Genomic DNA, 19,802 nt, shown 5'->3' on the forward strand with positions numbered 1-19,802 from the left:
GCAATATGTTATGAGAACTCTCATCAAAATTACTGGCAACGTCTGAGACCAAGAAAGAGAGCTACCAAAGCCAAATTTGTTCCCTCATTTAGCAAAACATTTTCCACTCTCCCTTCCTCAGGCCAATGAAACATTCAGGAACACTGGCTTTTATGATTTTTTTTTTTTAATGATCCTGGTTTGGTGGGCAAGCCCATTATACACAGCAAAAAATAACTAATATTTTCCAAATGCAACATACAGTTATGAAACTGGCTCAACCACCTCTGATTTTTTTTCCACATTCATTATAAGTTTTATAAATCTGAGTCTTTTTTTTTTTCCCTTTCCTGGCTCCTTTGTCACCTATTCCTTATTTTCTCTCTCTCTGTGTGTCTGCCACATTGGTGGTCAATTGACTGAAGTTGCTGGTTATCTATCTAACTCTGACCCAGATGGAAATGTCAGGCCTTTTTTTGGCTGCAACCAGGGACTCCTGGCAATGGCCATCTTATGCCCTTGGCTTTCTAAATATACAGCTGGAGTGTGGAGAGGTTGCAGCTGTGTGCATGTTTGTGTGTGTGTGCATGTGTGTATCTCTTGTGTGTCTGTGTGCGAGCGAGAGTCTATATGTGAGTCTGACTGCGAAAGAGAGAAAGAGACTATCGTGGCGCTGCCAACACGAGCATCATGATCCCTGTCATTTAGGGACCCCTAATTGGCAGTTAATTAGCAGAATTGACTCTGTTGTCGGATCCCAAGTGCCAGCCCCCCCACCAACACCCCCTACCCGCTAAGTTCATTTGATCTGGCTGCTTTCTTGGTGCTGTAATAATAATCCCGTTTAATCTCTTTTTGGGGGAGGAACACATTTGGAAAAACATATTTTCACCATTGGCAGACCAAAATAGAACAGATTCCCTGTTGTGGCCAGTTTCATTTTGTTGTTCATTGCTTTCCAACAAATGGGTGCAATCACGGACACATGGTGCACTCATAGGATCAGGCATGAGAGTCTTGAATAGCAGATGCTAGTGTCGGCCTCTGTATTTATAAAAGCGCTCGCTCTGTGTAAGTGCTGATTGCAGGCTCAGTGTTATTAAAAGGACCCACCCCCAGTTCATAAGGTACTCAAGCGGCGCAGTGGGTCACGGCATGGCATGGACGTGATCGGAGGCCAGGAGCAGCCCGGTGCCCACTTCTGTGTAGGTCTAGAGTTATGAAAAACAGGTGGTGCTTTAATGAGATTGGCAGCATTGGGCAATCTTGTTCAAAAATTATTGCTTTTTTACTTGTTTTCCCATTACAAGCTCAAGACTCTCCATGGCTATGAAATTCTCTCAGCAAAGAGTCAGACAAGGCAAGATACAGAGGCAATGAGTTGAAAGATGCCTTACAGAGGGGGAGAGGGAGAGGAATGGGAGGTCTTTGTGCTCCTCTGCTCCTTTTGGCTCTTTTATTCCTCAACGGCTTGGTTTTATTGGTGGGTCGTTTAATAACAAGAGCTCCACGTTTGAAATGAAGTCGAGCTGCGTTTGCGTGGGTGAGCCTTCTTTTTTTTTTATTTTAAGATGGTAATTTCTGCACTGGGGTGAGAACTGTGAGAGGCTGATAGAGCGGGTTGGGGGGGGGAGAGAGAGAAAGACAGAGAGAGACAGAGAGAGAGAACAAGACAATACACAAGAGAGAGCGAGACAGAGAGAGAGGGAGAGAAGGGAGAGAGAGCCTGGTGGTGAGAGTGTGGGAGAGGGAGAATTCAAGGAGAATACAAGGGAGGAAAGTAGGTTAATTTATTTCATTTGCAGGAAGAGAAAGAACTTAAAAAGAAAAAAAAGGTTGGTGATAGTGAGAAAGAAAGTGTAGGATGCTGTTTTCATGAACACAGCTTAATGCACACGGGCAGCCACAGTAAGCCTGCCAGAATCTCTCTGCGCCTGAGGCCATCTGTGAGCAGAATAGCAATTTTATTACTTTGTCATTAAACCAATTTCACAGCAGTATTGTTTGTTAATGAGCAGCCGCAAACGAGTGGAGATGTCACGTACTAGAATAGCAGCAAGATTTGTGACCCCGGCTCTCCTCTGTCTCATCCTGACAACCTGTATCTCATTCTTATTCCCCCGCTCTTTCGGCAATCATCTTCTTCAGCATCCTTACCATCATCCCGACTCTCTCCCTGCCGCCTTCCTGTCATGTTCATCCTCACCCCCCACCCCCACCCTACCCCTCTCATAAGGGTCCCGCGCTCATAAAAGGTGAAACCGCCAAGAGATAAAATGCAAAGTCTATACAGTCAAGTCTGTGTTTATGAGATTCAATTTGACTTTAGAGCTCATCGGAATGAACGCTTTCAGGATGTGCAGCTGGAAAGCCTGGGATGTTGGCCCGTTATTTAGCTGTGTGCCAACGACATGCGCCAACAGACGGACTAGGAGTGAATAGGTCCGTAAGTCCTTTGGCTTGTATGCTGGATGATGTCATGCATTTCTGTGATTTATCAGTCGCTCCATCACTGTTATGCATAGTTGGTCTGACCAGCGCTGTGGTTGTGCGTTTAAAGGAAACTCCAACTCCAGCCTGGAGCCCAGGCCTGGTATGGCTTGTTTTCACAAAGAAAACCATTTGCTTCAGCTGCTACCGTGCTATATGTGTCTTTATGGCTAGTCGCTCTGTTTGTGTTTTTACTCTAGAGGTCAGTTGGCAGAGATTGTTGGTCTTTGTGCAGCTTATGACAGAGAGAGAGAGAGAGGTAGCGAGACAGACAGAGAGAGAGAGATTTAAACTGAGGCCCCAGAGGATCAGACAACCTGACAGAGTAGATTTGGAATAATTAGTTTTATCACTGAGGGAGATAGCAAAACGAGTTGTGTGTTAGCCACAGGGTGCTGGGGTGTGTATCTCAGTTGTGGTGTGTCTTGAGCAGCTGAATGTTGTGAATGTGTTTAAATGGATGGTGTGTGTGTGTGTGGAATGAAGGGTGAGGGTGTATGGGGCTAAAAAGGATAAAGGTGACCAGGTGTAACAGAATGGCCTTGAGGGTGTGTGTGTGTGTGTGTGTGTGTGTGCGTGCGTGCATGTGTGAGTGTGTGTGTGTGCGTGTGTGTGTGTGTGTGTGTGTCTGCCAGAGAGGACAGGAGTCAGAGAGGACAGGAGCTCCTTCTTTGGCTGAGCTTTTTAAACTCCGTGAACCTCTTCAAGGTATTTTCTCTCTGTCCAGGCACGCTCATTCGTTCTGTCACTCTTTCTCTGTTGCTCTTTACCTCTGTCTTTCACACTTTTCCTTCCCTCTATTCCTGTTTGAATATACAGTAAGGGCAGGCAAATAAATTCAATTTTTGTATGTGTGGCGTCATATTCAAAATAACTTCCCTGGACTTTCCTGTTTCTTTTGTGACACAACAGACATTGGCGTTTTTAAGGGAAAAAAATGAGTTGTAATCACATCCTTAACAATACCCCCCCGTGTGTTATTCTTACCTGTTGTGTGTGTATTTGTGTCTGTTTCCTGAAGCAGTGATTCATGGCCTGGTGCCCTTTGTGGCTTTGAGGTGCAGGCCAATAAGCCCATCATGGAAGACCCTATAAATCAATATGGCCTTTTGTTTGTTTAAGCCACACTCTGCCCCAGTTCAAACCTGTTATGGATGAGATATCAGTGGACTCAGTGCCAAGCAGAAAAGGAGAGGGAGAGGCGGAAAGGGAGGGAAGGAGTTGCATGGCCTTGCCACAAAAACAATTCAATCTTTATTGAAATGCAGCCTAAATGTTGGCGATATCAAACCTGGTAATTTGCAATTTGGCATGGCTCAGAAAAACTTTGTATATGCATGCATCCATGTCTATATGGACTGCATATATAGATGCTCAAAATTCATTGGTGAGATTAGCCACAATTAGCCAATGCTATTAAATACATAACAAGATGCAGAGCAACCCCCAAAACCCCCAAGTCTCAGGTTTCTCTCACCCCAGCCTTATGAATATTTATTCCTCCCATTTCCGACAGAAATGTTTCAATTGGGAGCATGTGCAGCGAGAAGGGAGGGCAATGTGGAATATGTTTTCCTGAATGGCAGTGGAGGTCATCTGCTCTAACCCCCTGCCCCCTAAGATAATTAAGAATAACTACTTTATCATTAAACTTTTTCCCAGACATGAGCTAAGTAAATAGGAATTGTTAAAAATATCTGTCTGTTGTGAGCTTCAGCTTTCTTTTTTTAGAGCGGTAAAACTCATTTCTGATTACAGATATTTCAACCACCCGAATAAAACATTTAGAGAAAGGGTTTATCTGTATTTTAGGGCTGTTAAGAGGAGCATTATCACTCGTGACAGTTCACAGACTTATGCTCAAGGATCATTTTCTGCAGTGCAGGGGTAAAGTGGATGTAGCTTTAGTGAGACAGGGATTGTTTTGAGTCTGTAACATATGAAAAAGACCAGTCAAAGCTGTACACAGTCAGTGGTGGAGCTGATCTGAGAGGCGGAGGGCTCGCTTCAGGCCATCCGAGTCCCTGTGGTCCTCTCTGCTGTGGCAGGACTGCTTTTGCCAGCAGTCCCCTACACAAACAACTACTATTTATATCACTGGCCTGCTTCTGGGATTTTTAGCCCTAAAGTCTTCGTGCCTGCACATGTGTGTTTGTTTGCCTCATGTATGTCAAAGCGATTATGTGCAATTGAAACTCAGATTAATTATTCAATAGGAAAGTCAGAGGCAGGCCGACAACATTTGACCAATGACTCTCGTGGTCAGTAATATGGGCTAGATGCAAACACACTTCCTCAAACACGTCATGGAAACGTGCTCGGTGGAAACACTCGCTCACACGCCAGAAACACAATAATGAGAACATGATGATGTCCCAGAGAGAGAGAGAGAGAGGGAGAATCCCTTTCTAAACATACGTGCACAATAAGTCCTGCATGGACAAGCAGGCAGGCTCTTATAGACTACCCAGACCTCAACATTTGAAAAGCAGCCTATCCTCCAGATATAGGCATCCCTTTTTAATTTGCTCAAACTGATGTGTGTTTTCACTGCCCTAAATTTAGGGTTCGTGGTGTAATGGCGAGGACAAGGCGAGTTGGAGGGCGTGGTGGTAAAACGGGGACACTTTCCCCAGACTGCCTCCCTTCAGCACCGATTTCTGCAAATAAATTTGCAATTCTGGAATATGTTCATAAGTTGATGCCTCTATGTATGTGTCTGTACATGCATGCTCACAAGTGTACTCAAGCATGTGCCGTATGTGAGTTGTGTGAGAACGTAACTGTCAAAGCCCCTCTTGGCAGGTCCCCCTTTTCTTCTCTTTGAGCTGAACCCATTATAATCTTAAAGAGGGAAAAGAAGAGGCATTTGATATGAAGCAAAGGAAATAGACTGGCCTTATTTCCTTCTTGGCTGCTGCAATGCAGACACTTATGTTGCGTAGACGATTCAGGCAATTGGCACTCAATTTTGTTTGAAATATTACGCCTCAATCATGTCATTATCAGCTTCCCCTGGTAATCCACAAAGCCGCCCTGTTTGATATCTGACAATAAGGGGGAGTCACAGAGTCGCACAATCTCTCACTCGATTACCAGGCGGGGAGGGAAAAAAGGTTTGAGAGTGAAAGGGAGCAGAAGACGATAGAGCAAGAGACAAAGACGGTGAAAGAAATAGATATGGGAAGAGACAGAGAGGCCAAAAAAGTCACACATTTGTATGATAGCAGTGAGAAGGAGATGGAAATGGAGATTATACCTGCCCTCCCCGCTGATACATACAAAGGAGCCCGACGGCACTGGAATTGTGGGAGAAAGAGAAGACTGTGTAATAAGCATGGCAGTAAGTGCAGCTTAGAAAATGGGGCGATCTTGGATGTGCAACCACTCATCTCAGGAGGACTGATGGGAAGGTCTGGTTGTGCTGGATTCAGTTCTTCTATCTATTCTCCCTCTTTCTCCTCTGTGTGTGTCTTACTATGTGTGTGTGTGTGTGTGTGTGTGCCAGTCTGCAATGCCAACAACATGCCAACAGCATGCCTCTGCTATATTGCTTCCTGGCCCTGCATGAAAGCAGGAAGCCCCTGCAGAAAGGTGAGAAGCTGGCCTACCAGGAACGAGCACTCCCTTCCAGCGCTGACGACCCCCGTCACACGCCATGCACGGGATCCCTTTGACGGGGGCGCTGCGCCGTGTCTTTTCAGACGCTCTTCAAAGAAGCAGGAAACACAACTGTTGGTCCCTCAGCTTCCGGGCAGGGAGACTGTACTATTTGTGCACCTATGCACTTTAATAAGGCGTTGTCTTAAGGGAGGGTGGGGGGGGGGGTGAGCAGGGAAAGAAGAAGGGAAATATGGATCAGCTTTTGTTAATCTTCATGTCTGGTGGTGATATTCAAAAATAACAGAGTTAGTAAAACATTGCAGGGCAGAGGTGCCAGCCTCTGAGGAAAGAGAGGTTAATGACTGGAAATATTAGGGGACTGGGAAAGAGGAAGAACGAGAGAGAGGATTCCACCCTCCCTCCTAACATCAGAAAACTGGTAGAGCTAGGGTAGGTTAGCAACTCTCGGTTGCTGCAATAAGGTTTCTTTCATACAGGTGTGTTGACGCCTGGGGCAAGCTTGGCCCCGGTCCATTCCATTCACCCGGGCTGATTTGAACAATAACTATCATATCTCTTAAAAGAGAAGGGAGGGTGAAGCGTCAAAATGGAGATGCCTGAGAGCTGTGTCAGGGCCAAGAAAGAAAGAAAAAAAAGCACCGCCGTTGTCAGAGCTTGTTGTAGTGGAGGAAAAAACGGGCAAGTTTTTTTTAACACCCCCCCCATAACCTCTACTACATTTTTTCTTCTTCTCTATTCTCTCCCTTCACTTCTGCACTGGATTCAGCGTTTTTGTGCCGTAGGACAGAGTGCGGTGTGGAGACAGAGGAACAAAGTGCTGCTGTGTGGAGCAGCAGCTGCAGCTTGCTGGATCAAAGGGGCAACAAGCGTAGTTTTCCTGGCCCAACGATGCTCTGGAGGTGTTTGACGGACAGTCAGCAGCTGAGCCGCACAGCCCGCCATGTAGGGGTCAGGCTGCTAGACTGCAGGCCTAGGGGTGACATGCCTTTGCTGGACAGGAGAAAGAAGGGAGACAAAGTTAGATTGGTGGGCAAATAAAGAAGGACGTCCATGTTTGCTTTCTTTGTAGTTTTTCTCACTGTTTTTTCTCACCCAGTTACCTCTGGGTTTATCATTGTACTTTTCCATCACTCAAATTGCCATACTGTATGATATCTTCTCTTTCATTGTGTCACAGCGAGCTCTCGCTTACTCGTCGTAATGCATAGGTGGTATTTAAAGTCTGTTATCTCTGGAATAGCGTTGCACTCCACACTGCACTCCATCTCTTTGGTGATGACAGGAAATCAGAGAAAGACAAGAGAGACAGACAGAGAATGAGTGCACTGCAGTGCTATTGATTTATTTTAATTAGCCGCTGGTTAAATCATGTCAGTTTGCAACACAAATATATGATTCTTTGTCTGATTTTACATTCCAGTCTTAATGAGTCACACTCCCCGGGTTTCAGAGAGGAATGACTTCTGCATTTAAAATGACAGAGCAGTGCAAATGTTACTCATATAGGGCTTTGGGTGAGGTGGGGGGGGTGCCACAAAAGGGCACTGAGTGGAGTAATAAAATGGGAAAGAAAAACAGGTCAGTGAAAGTCCATGGAGGAGAGGTGAAACAGTCCCCCTTTGAGAGGCAGACAAAAGAGTGAGGAGGGATGGGGGGTATGGTGCAGGCACTGTGGATGAGAGAGAAGGAGAGAGAGAGGGAGTGGGAGAGGGAGACAGAGGTAAAACTATGTAAACACAGTGGTTGCCCTGAACGTGGGCCCTCTCTGACGTTCCTGAAAAAAATGATCCTGCCTCGCTCTGCTTCACATCTGCACTAAATCAAACACGGGGGTGAGGTAATGTTCGGCCGGCCAATGTCGGTTGACTCCTGTTTTAACTTAAAGAAGGGAAGAAGGGATTTAAAATAGAAGGAAACTCCATATCTGATAGGATGTGCTTTGGGAAGCTTTCTCGGCCCTGACCCATCCCTTTGTCCTTCACCTCCATCCTAGAGGGTTGAAGCTTGTGAAAAGCTCCTTTGTGATAGTTTATGATAAATCCACAGATACTCTCAGTTCAGTGTGGTGGTAAGCTATGTATAAACGGATACAGGGGGCCTGTTAGGACCATGTGAACTGATTCAATCAGTGTTGTTGACACTACAGTAGATCAGTGTTGGAGGTTCAGTAGCCCCAGACTGCCCCATGGTCTGACTGGACCATAATTAGTGTTTGCTTATACTAAACACACCCACCTCATGTGGTTAATTTGCATGCATTTCCTGGTCAAAGGCCACGGAGTGTTCCCTCTCCCTCGTTTTTTTTTTTTTTTTTTTTTTTGACAAGGGAGGAATCAAACTAAAGCCTTCCTCCTTTGATTCCAGTGAGATGTGACTCAATTGCTGGAGGTTCGGAATCTTTATTTCTGTCTGCAGTAGAGGTATGGAAGCAATGATCTTTAATAAGAACCAGAGAACAGTCATGTTTGCAAGCAATGATCAGGGATTCAGTTCAGCACGTTCTTATTCAGATTGTGTTGCCTCTAATCTTCCTGTAAAGACAGACAGAGGCCTGGTGATCTGACTGACAAATGGAAACTTGCCTCCTTTTTTCCCTGGTATATGAATCCTGAAAACGGGCATCTGCAAGCCAACCATGAAGGCAACAGACTGTTAACATTTACGAGTTACGATTTGAAAGCCGGTTCCTCTGTTTGCACATACTACATAACTTCATTTGGAGCTGTTCGCCACTAATTTCTTGGAAAGGACATGTTTAGGATTTCTGCTTCTCTCTTCTGGCTCTTTTTCAATTTCTTTCTTTCGTCACAAACTCATCAAATGAATGACCCTACTTCTGATTGGCTGCATTCTCCCCAATCTCCACATCAATTGACCAGTCAGGCAGCAACTCTCTCTTGTACTTGCGTATTTTTCTCTCTCCTTCTGCGCCCCCCCCCCCCTCTCTCTCTCTCTCTCTCTCTCTCTCTCTCTTTCTCTCTCTCTCTCTGTCTCTGTCTCTCTCTCTCTCTCTCTCTCTCTCTCTCTCTCTCTCTCTCCCTCTCTCTTCTCTGTCTCTCCACATCTTTGGCGGCGCTCGAGGCGAGGGTGGTTTGGCATGTCGATTTCTTGAGGAAGGAATGATGACAACAGGAACGAGTTACCAGGTGTGGCTGCAAGTCAGTTAACCTGAAACAAGGCCTTTCTGACAGACTGAGATGAGGAAGTAAGAAAGAAAAGATTGAATGCGAACACTGAGTTTGACAGACTGGTTCTGTCGTGTTGCTGTTTTGAATATCGTTTGTTAATCCTCATACTTGCTGAATAGCCTTCCAAGGTGTCTGTCAGTTTATGAGACACTTTATTTTCTGATAAGGATTAGGAAGTTGGTGTGTTGTGTTAAATTTTGAGGACTACATAGAATTCTAACCACATTGTATATTTTAGGATTAGTACTCGAGTCTATTGTTCAGTCTCCAATTACTTCTCACCCTCCACAGTTATACACACTGTAGCAAATCATTGAAAAAAAACCCAGGGCGTTTTACACCCAAGCACTTGTCAACCTACCATGAACCTCATGTGCCAGTATAAGTCAAGTAAACTGGTACCATGGCAGACTACTCATAAACATCAACACCCTATATCATCTATACATGCTTGTAGATGTGTGTCACTCGAGCCAGTTCAGGGTATACCATTATGAAGAGCTGCAAACTAACTGGCAGAAACACGTGAAGAATGTGCACATATGAATACAATGTGTGAGAATGGTATACATATTCACATGCATGCTTCAAAAATGTTCTCAGCACTGCAAAAGTAGTCCTTGAAATACAACTTGAAAATGGGTCTCAGGCTCATTGGCTAGTAGGAGCTAGTTGGCCACTCTAAACAGCAGTGGACTGCTGCCCCCACTGGTCCACCATCCCCCTGGGATAATGTACAAATTCTGAACTGTATCCTCAGGGATGACCTCCATGTGACCCCCTAACCTTGCCTTTAATTATTTGTTTGAAGACAGCTTGGAGTTCCCATGCTGAGCAGTACTGTGTACTGTGTGTTCATGTGTGCGTGTTGGTGTTTCTGTGCGCTAACACTGAGCAGAGGCAGGCCATAATAAGCTAGACCACCAGATGTAGATAATAAAACATGGGCTTTGGGTTGGAGGTTTTTAGCTAGTGTCCCCTGTGAGCCTCCTGTCTTCTGGTTAGCCTACAGACACACTGGCGGTGGTTGTGGTTATGTCCATGGTGTCAATGTTTGGATTTACAGCGTGCACGCATGTTTTAGCGAGTGGTTGGGAATTCTCAGTCCCTGTGGTCAACCTCTGTGTCTCGCTCAGGGGCGTAGGTCCTCAGATCTATCCATCTATCCATCCATCCCAGTTGACTGGCCTTCATCTCTTGAGGATTCCTGGTTGTGTTGTTCTAAACACACACCATTAGCAGCTCACGGGTTGAGGGAAAACAGTGCTATCAGTCCTGGGTCTGATAATCTCAATTGGCTTTACTCAGGCTGATAAAAGGGGCTCTAAGGCCACGAGAGGGGCTCATTGGTCACCCTGCACTCCCTCCAGGGCACCACATCGCTTCCTAGTTACTATGGCAACTTATCTGGCATACAAACCAGAACCTTTGTGTGTATGTGACATGATCATAGTTAACTTAAAGGGAATGTTGACAAGCATCAGGTTCATCCCAGAAGCAACCATGCCAGAAAGCATTTTGAAAAATAAAGATTTTCTTACATGTCATATTAAAAGAAGTGGATAAAACAAAATAAGAAAGAAACTTTGATCATGCCGTATACCCTCCAGTTTGGACCATTTAATCTACAGTTCGCAGAGACCATGTGGGCAAATTTAGCACCTGGGAAGAACATTCCTAATATTATGTGTTTATGGTTATGTCCCAGAATAGGCAAGAAAGCACATGGTTGTGATTTTGAGCCCCTCAGTGTGCCTAGAGTAGAAGAACATGGCACATATAGTACGGCAGGCCCTCCACTCAGAAGGAGTGCGATACCAGGAATGTCTCACTGTTTACCTGCTCAGCTTGTTTCAATGCTGGAAGCAACTTTCTACACATCACAAGCATTTTTTGACAGTATAGCCGTCTAAGAATGCTTTGTTACCTTCTTTAATTAAAGGAATCTCAACTGTTAACAGAGGTTAACGTTCTTTCCACGCTTCAATTGCAAATTACGCATCGCAATCACAGAATTTTAAATCCACCTCCCAACTCCCCCCTCTTTGGGTTTTTTCTTTTTCTCATATGGATGTATTTTATCTTTTTCTCTTTGGGGGCCCGCAGCACCCCTGCATGTACCTGCACTCTGGATGCCCCCTGGCAAATGAGCACCACGTCTTTCTTTTCCCAATCGTGCATTTTGTACGTTTAACCATGTCACTTTGAGCCAGGCAGATTACAGGCGGTTAAGTTCATTGGAGAAGGTAAGGGCAGGTATCAGGGCTTCATGGGGGATTAGGAGTCTAAATTGGTTCCAGCTCTCACTTGTTCTAATGACCAGTTCCTTGGTCGGACTGATGGTGCCATGGCCCTTGCGTTAGAAAAGGGCGGTGGAGCCCCCCCCCCCCCTCTCCTCTGCTTTTTTGGAACCAGTAAAGGACTCCATGCTGGACAGCTCCAACGTGATTTGAAACCCCTCCTTAATATCAACCACATGGTGGTACCTGTAGTGCTTCGCCTGTGCTCCCTTTTTTTTTAGCTAGGTTAAAGCAAACAACAAAAAGACAAAGAGAGAAAACACGGTAAAAGACGAAGAAAAGGAGAAAGGTGGAGCGCTTGCACAACCTGAATGGGTAACTTACGCCCTAGGCATCCCATTTCGAGTTAAAAAGGTTGCCCCTGGCTGGCAGTCACCTCCAGATGACCTCAGGCTCCACACTGGAAAAGCCACAGGAGCAAGGCCGGCTGGGTAGGCTTTGTGGAGCTGCACTTATTCGCTGCTGTGGTGGTGATAAAACTTCAGACAGCCTAATTGATGGGCTCGCTGACATAACAATACCTTGTGAAAGCACGGAGTGGCCCATGCCTGGTCCTCATTTCTAGACAGCTGGAAGGGGAGCAGAACCCCCTACAATGCAGCCAGAGTGGGGTCTCACAGAGGGGAAGGGTGGAGGTAGGGTAGGGGTGGAATAGTGGGGAGCAATGAAAGGAACCATTTGTATCCTGCAACTTTGCTAACTTCAAGCTTACTTCGAAATTCCAGCGGGTGATAACACTTCAGAAATAACTTTGTTTTCAAGAAGGAGCTATCGACAGGAGTTTGTGCTGTGCTTATAAAGTTTGCGTGAAACTGGCTGCAGGAGTGTCCACGAAGGACACGGGGAGTGAGGGATGTGCCACGATGAGGGTTCTTCTGTGCCCAAGCTGCACTTAATACTTGAGGAATGTCTCCCTGGTGCCTATAGCAACCAAACGTAATCAAAAGCTTTATTAAAAGAGGGGGGAATAGATCATAAGGAACATTAAAAGTATCCCTCACTGGGTTCCCAAGTCAGCACACAATTGCCCTTTTGTTTGTTGCTGTTTTGTTGCGATCGCCTCTCTCATGGACTCTGTAGCTAATGTTGCCATCAAGTCATGCAAAACTGTTTTGTCTTTGTGGTGGCTTGTGATGAATCTCCGTTTGTGTGAATGAGAGGTTGATTTAACGTTTGTTTTTCTCCTCTCTGTTTTTTTTTTTTTCTCTTTCTCCTCTCTCCCAGGTTCATTAATGCCAGGAGAAGAATAGTTCAGCCAATGATCGACCAGTCAAATCGAGCAGGTAAAAAAAAAAAAAAAAGAGCGACTCAGCCGACGTGCAGAGGGTGCTTCTTCTCTCCTTTTCTTTCCTATATGCAGCATGAAAACACCATTCCAAAAAACCTCTACTGGCATACATGTCATGCCTGAAGCCCAGTTATGTTTTTTTTTAAGTGGCACCCTACATCTACTCCCCCGGCCGCCCCCTTCCCTTCCTCACGCTCCCGTCATCCCTTTTCCCATTTTCTCTATGAGATGTGTTCATGCAGTGGTGTGGGCTGTTTGCTGATTGATTCTAATTGGAGATTTCCTCGTCTAAGTGGGGAGAGAGGTATATTAGCACTCTCTCTGAGAATTACTAATTGGACACAAGAGGAGTGCCAGAAATGCTAGCAGCATTTTTGAGTAATCTTCTTTTTTTGCTTTTTTTTTGCTTTTTTCATTTTTCCGTCTCTAATTGACTTTTTTTTCATTTATTTTTTTCAATTTATCGCTGCAACAAATTTTGTTGTTAAGTAGTCCATGAACACATTCCAACTATCAAAACCGCCACACAGCTTCTTTTCAGTTTAACGGTATTATTTAATGCATTTTCAATCATGGAAGCTGAATTAATCACGATGCTTTGATTAAATCTAATCTGATTATTTGCTTTCACGGCGATGCAGGGAGGGATTTCCATTTATTTAATCATACAAAGCACCATATTGTTCATTGATAACACATGTATTTTCCATATCTATTGTGGTCAGATTACAGAAAGCACAAACTGAGAAGTTTATGCACTGCCATGCAATTCTGTAGAAGGATTCAGTCACTCTAATCTTTATTGACTATAGCATCACCAAAAAGAAACCATATCATTTTTTGTTTAACAGCAAACTCCCCCTTGTGAAAAGGTCCCGTCACACCGGGGCAGAGGTTGTTCAACCAACCAAGCATGAGATGTAATAACAAATATGGGTGACTCTTCCTAAAATTACTGCACTCTTATGTGGAGTATTTGTACCAAGTGTGTCCCAATCAACAATCTCTTTGAAAGCAGCATGACTAACAGGTCCCTTAATCACTACAAATTACAGATTATCTAAGATAATGCTGTTACAGTCCTGGAATACACAATCTTCAAAGAGCATTAGTTCATTAGGGATAATAACAGATATAACAAGATATAACTGAACAAATTGATTGCTGCTGCATCCCCTGCACAACAGAAAATCAAATAAATCATTCATAATATTGAACAATTGCACAACTTTTGGATTATCTACACACAGGGAAGTGAACAAGATGACTGATTTGAGTGCTGACAGGGTGAATTGCCTGCCGTGGCAGAAATCCTTCCCATCCTGTCAAACCGCTTGTTTTCTTCTCTCTGTTAAAGAACAATGTATCTCCTGTATTTGTGGTTTCGAGTGACGCTGAATGCGCGTCTGCTAGTGCAAGTGTTTGCACAAGTGTGTGTGTGTGAGTATGTGCGTGTGTGTGTATGTGTGTGTGTGTGCTTCCATGAGCTCTGGGACCTTCTGTATGCATGTTTGCATGCCACGCGTCAGTCAGTGCAGTCCACAAACATGAGCACAATGTCTTACAGAATGTTTGGGCTGAAGCTGGGACAATTGCTGATTGTCTGGTGTGTTCTCTCTTCTTCTTCCCCCTCCCATTTTTATGTCCACGTTTTGACTACAATCAGGTTTTCTTCTTGATCCTTCAGTGAGCCAAGGAGCAGCATACAGTCCAGAGGGCCAGCCAATGGGCAGCTTCGTGCTGGACGGTCAGCAGCACATGGGGATCCGACCGGCCGGTAAGTCCTTCCACCGCTCTAAACCAGTTCTGCCCTTGGTTATCACCGGGCTGATCGACGCTGGTCCTCTGAGCCCTCGATGCTTGTATGTTGCATGAGATTCAGTCCCCTCAGTATTTAATCAGGCCCCCAAGTCGGCCACGTAAACCTACTGCTAAGAACAAGCATAACTCTGTTGCCTGTCGAGTTTGTTTTTCCTGTTTGTTTCTCTAACACACACCTGGGCGCATCTTTGACAAATGATCACAACAATGGGATCTGTGGGATGCTATGCAAAATAAACACACTTTTTAACCCCCACCCCCACCCCACCCCACCACCACCACCTCTCCCTCACCATTTTCACTCTAATTCTAACCAACCTTGTCTTCTCTTATCAGTGGGTCTCCTCTGACCTCTCTGTGATTCAAACTCTTGCTGACCCTTTTCTGGCATTTATCTCTTCTTTCCAGGGCCTATGAGTGGAATGGGGATGAATATGGGCATGGATGGGCAATGGCACTACATGTAACCTCCATCTTGTAAAGCAAAACGCAAAGAAAAGGGGGAAGTAAGTACTGGGACCTGTTCTTTGTCTTTTACACTTTGGGGCTTTGGTTTTGTTTTGTTTTTTCCACCCACGATTCCTTTTTCACTTCACCAGAACTATCCCACCCTTTCAATAAAAATGCAGCAAGCGTCAACCCTGTGTTCCCTAGCACCAACAACTATGAGCTTGCATGGTATTTTAGCAGGATACTTTATGGCGTAGAAGGGGGAACGGTAGCCAAGGATGAACCTGAAAGACTTGGTGGGGAGGGTGCATTCCTAGGAGAGAGAGAGGACGAGACTTGTGGGGGCCAGACAACATGAACAACAACAGAAGAAGGAGGGGAAGTAACAACCTGGCATGGCGTGCAGAAATTTATTTATCACAACAGCACCATCGCTCTCCCCATCCTGGACAGCCAATGCAAATGTTAGACATTTAGGGAAAAAATAACATCTCCAGGGGAAGGGGCTGACGGGGAGAAATTAAGCAGGCTCCAGTGAAGCGATAAAGAAGGAGAAGTGAAACTGTCCTCCGAGTGACATAAATCTGTCTTGGGAAGGATTGATGCCCAAATTATCTTATATGCAAAGACGGGAACACCGCAGTACATTACGGTCCCTGGACAAGATATACGGGCCATGGGTGACACGTCCGATCCTTCACTGGGGGTTTGGTTTGAGCTGTGTAAAGGGAGGAATGTCTGTGTATGTATGTGTGTGTGTGTGTGTGTGTGGGGTGTTGCTGTGTGTTTTGATTATTTTTTACTGGAGGGAGATGATTTGGGGAGGCGGGGGGAGAAGCTGGGGCCTGTGACTACCCTGACCTGAGACTCACAGACAAGAGCGTGGAGACATTGAGATAAATTTATAAGGTTGTAGACACAAGCATGACTGCACCTAAAAGGAGGGAATCTCTTTCACATGTACAGATACAGTCACATACACACACACACACACACACACACACACGCACACACACACACACACACAACCCTTACACGGCTAAATGGCGACAGTCTGATTAAGCTGGCCATTCCACCTCCTGCTAGTGCCACAGTGCTGACATTTGAAAAATCAAGATGTATCACATCCCAAAGGCAGCAGGGCAGCAGAGATTTTATTTTAACACCTAAACTCCCTTGCCCAATGAGGCACAATATAATAACACTTACCTTGATTAAAAGAACCCTTTATATGTAAATGGAGACTGGATTTTCCAAAGGGTCACAGCAGCAATTCTGCCGATAGAGATCATTTCACCTCTCTAGTCTTTGCTTCCTCTCTCTCTACCGCTCTGTCTCCCTCTCTCCCTGTGTGTGTGTGTGTGTGTGTGTGTGTGTGTGTGTGTGTGTGTGTGTGTGTGTGTGTGTGTGTGTGTGTGTGTGTGTGTGTGTGTGTGTGTGTGTGTGTGTGTGTGTGTGTGTGTGTGTGTGTGTGTGTGTGTGTGTGTGTGTGTGCGCGTGTGTGTGTGTGTGTGTGTGTCTGTCTGTCTCTCACTCATTCTCTCTCGTCCCCTCCTGTCTTTGCTAATGGCAGCAGGGAAAAAAAAAATCAGGAAGCAATGTTCCCTAAAACAGCCACACAGAGACAACATTTGCTCAGGTTGGCTAATTCTTAATATAGGGCTATATAATTTTGAGACTATTTAATTACATAACATACTTTATGCTTCATGACCAATTACATTAATAGCTTAATACAGAGGAATATTATCCTCTCTTGATTTGATTACACAGCCACACAATATGGTGTATTTGGTACTTAATTATGGTCAGCCATTGAGCAGGACTGCTGCTCCATAGCACAGCCTGGAAGGGAGGTGAGCGCGGAGAGGTGGAGAGAGAGGCCCGGTTCGTCCTCAGTTATTGTCTTCAGATGGTTTTACCACTCTTGTTAATAAAGGGGGGGGGTCTAAGATCTACTTAACGGAATGACTGCAGCTTACAACAGTGGAGATTACCAGCTTACAGTGTCAAAAACATCTGCTGGCTCTTTTAACAGGAGCTGCTCTAGGTTATATGGAAGTGAGGGCCCCCATCATATCCCAACACCCTGGATGATTAATTTTCTTTATGACCCCAGTAGTGAGGTTTTAAGAGACCTGCTCCAACAAACATGTGCATTTCAAATGAACTGACATGGAAGGGGAGTATTACAGAAATTTCCAGCTTTCAACCAATGAGATTGGCCATTAATCTTGGCCTTTGCTGTCTCTTTTTCCCCTTTCCTTTCTGTCCTGCTCCTCCTCCTCTTCCCCTCGCCGGGGCCCTCCAGTGTAATTTCTTAATTGCAGTGTACTAAGGTGGAGGAATGCAGAGAGTGAGTATGCCTAGTGACCTTGTAGCGACCTCTCCCCTCCTATTACAGATTCTAATCCCCCAGGGGTTCACATTACAAAGCAGGTCGGCCCAGACCCAATCCCAGATCTTGGCCCCCTGGCTCCAGCGGGACCCCCTGCTCTCTCACTTGTCTCTCCCCAAGGTCCAGCCCTCTAGACCAGCTATGTTCCCATACTCCAGTCCCTGGCTCCAGGAAGAACCCCCCACATCTTACTTTTTTTTCTTTCTGATTACAACAAACAGCGATGTGAAAAGCCAAACAGTGGCACTGCTGAGCCGACTCTGTGTGCAGGGTCCTGTCACAGTATGAGACGCCAGCATGCTGAGGTCCCCACATATGAAGTAGAGGGTTCACCTCAAGGAGCATCAACAGACCTCAGTTGCTCTTTCTCTCTTTTATCTCCCTCTAGACTTACATTTAGGTTCTCTGCTCTCTTTCTTTGCTGCCGAAACCCTCTTTGCGTGCTTCTAAGAGCAGCACTTTGTTTAGCATAAAACGCTTTCATTCGGAGGGGGGGTGGGGGGTGGAACCGAGCCGTTAATGCTCACTCGTCTCGGTGATTTAGCTAACCCAAATCACCTAGTCCTAAATTATTTAATATCTTCTTTAAGCAATTCCAAATCAAATGCGCTCACAAAGGCACATCCCCACGAGAGTACCTGTTTGGTTTGTCACTTAAGTCAGCTGGGGAATTGACTGTTCCACTTGTAAAAGTATTAGCGCTTCTCCACATCAATACGGCCAGTTGGTTTTCCCTCACATCCTCCAGGACTTCAGTGTCTGTGGATGACTGAGGATCATTTACCAACCTGAGACCTGACCACAACGCTATTGGGCATCGCAAACCACTCACCATAGCCTAAAATAGCCTAGCACAGCAAAGTCTCTCTTTCTTCATCGAAGCTAAAAAGGACTACAGTCACTGTGTCATAAAATCTGATCAGCTCTTTTGTTGTTGGGGTTGTTTTTAAATTGCATTAAAGCTTGTTAATGGTTGGAAGAACCTGTCAGAGCTGCTGAGGGGAGATGGTTTTGTCGACGGTTTGAATGCATTTCCCTCTTTCTTGTCTTTCTTTCAGGTTTGCCAGGCATGCCAGGGGAGTACGTACCTCAGAGCGGTCCTATGGGCATGAGCATGGCTCCTCACACTTACACCAACCCTCACCAGATGACCTCTCACCCTTCCCAGATCCGACACGGACCCCCTCTCCATGCGTACCTGCCTGACCACCCCCACCCTCACGCCCACCACCCTCACCACCACCACCACCACCACCATGCCATGCTGATGCATGGAGGACCCTCATCACACCCAGGAATGACCATCTCTACACAGAGACCCCATTTGCTCACTCCCATTGACCCCAGTACTGGAGGACAAAGCCTGGACATCCATGCCCAATAGTTTAAGGGAACTACTACGACAACAGCAGCTGCTCCACGAAAAGAGTAAAAAAAAAAAAAAAAAGAAAGCAGCGGCCCACAATAAATCCTATTTTGAGGCTATTTTTAAAAATAAAAAAAATGAACATTTTTGACCAGAATTTGACACTAAAGAAACAGAATTCCAGATGAGCTGTGATATTTTTTTTTAGGCTTGTCAATTTTGTTACTTTCATCCAAACGGAGGACCAAGCTGACAAGAACATTTTGTAAAGTCTTGGGCTTTTGGTATACTGATCAACAGAGGACGTTTCGACATACACGTGTGCAAAGAATGGACAAGACGCACACACTTTAAAAACACACACTTTCGGCACACTCACACACCATCATAAATATGTTCAGTTCACTTACACGTGACACGCGAAATCGCTTCTAAAACAAATTCACTCTGGAAGATTGAAAAAAAAAAAAAAAGAAACAACAGAAAGACTCCAAGAGTTATAACTACTGTAGTATAAAAAGTATAGATGAATAAGTTAAAACTTGTGCATTTTTCGTTGATCACATGGTTTATGTTTCCTGAGCTAGTTTTAGAATTAAAGGTTAACCTTTTCTCTCTCACACTGTGTGTGCTCCTTCCTGGAGGAGAAACTGTCTCGCAGCACAGCACTATAAAAGAAAAGAAAAAAAAAAACAATAAGAAGATGGAACATCTCAAAAAGGCTCTAAACCACAGAGGGTAATCAGGTCCTGTCCCCCACAAGAACAGGGCATGATGGGAAAAGGCTGCTAAGTGACACCGGATCTCTCCAGAAGATTCAGTTTGAACATTTGTCATGCCCCCTTTTTTGGTTCATGAATGAATGTTGCCCTGTAGGTTTTAAAGAAAAAAAAAGTTC

At 45.1% G+C, this 19,802-nt stretch overlaps 1 protein-coding gene across 5 annotated transcripts in view; it reads left to right on the forward strand.

Annotated features, from left to right (window-relative positions):
- Positions 1-18,736, forward strand: part of meis2a (Meis homeobox 2a) — a 79,821-nt gene extending 61,085 nt beyond the window's left edge. For 3 of the 5 annotated variants that reach the window (XM_068338709.1, XM_068338707.1, XM_068338708.1), the window contains exons 10-13: positions 12,806-12,864; positions 14,536-14,646; positions 15,099-15,196; positions 18,597-18,736. In XM_068338709.1, the coding sequence (XP_068194810.1) occupies positions 12,806-12,864; positions 14,536-14,646; positions 15,099-15,157 (229 nt within the window). In that variant the 3' untranslated portion in view covers positions 15,158-15,196; positions 18,597-18,736. The remainder of the gene's footprint in view (positions 1-12,805; positions 12,865-14,535; positions 14,647-15,098; positions 15,197-18,596) is intronic. The other 2 variants (XM_068338710.1, XM_068338711.1) reach the window with 1 other exon arrangement.
- The last annotated feature ends 1,066 nt before the right edge of the window (positions 18,737-19,802 follow it).

This window comes from Antennarius striatus, chromosome 17 (assembly GCF_040054535.1).
Source record: "Antennarius striatus isolate MH-2024 chromosome 17, ASM4005453v1, whole genome shotgun sequence".
Classification (NCBI taxonomy): Eukaryota; Metazoa; Chordata; class Actinopteri; order Lophiiformes; family Antennariidae; genus Antennarius; species Antennarius striatus.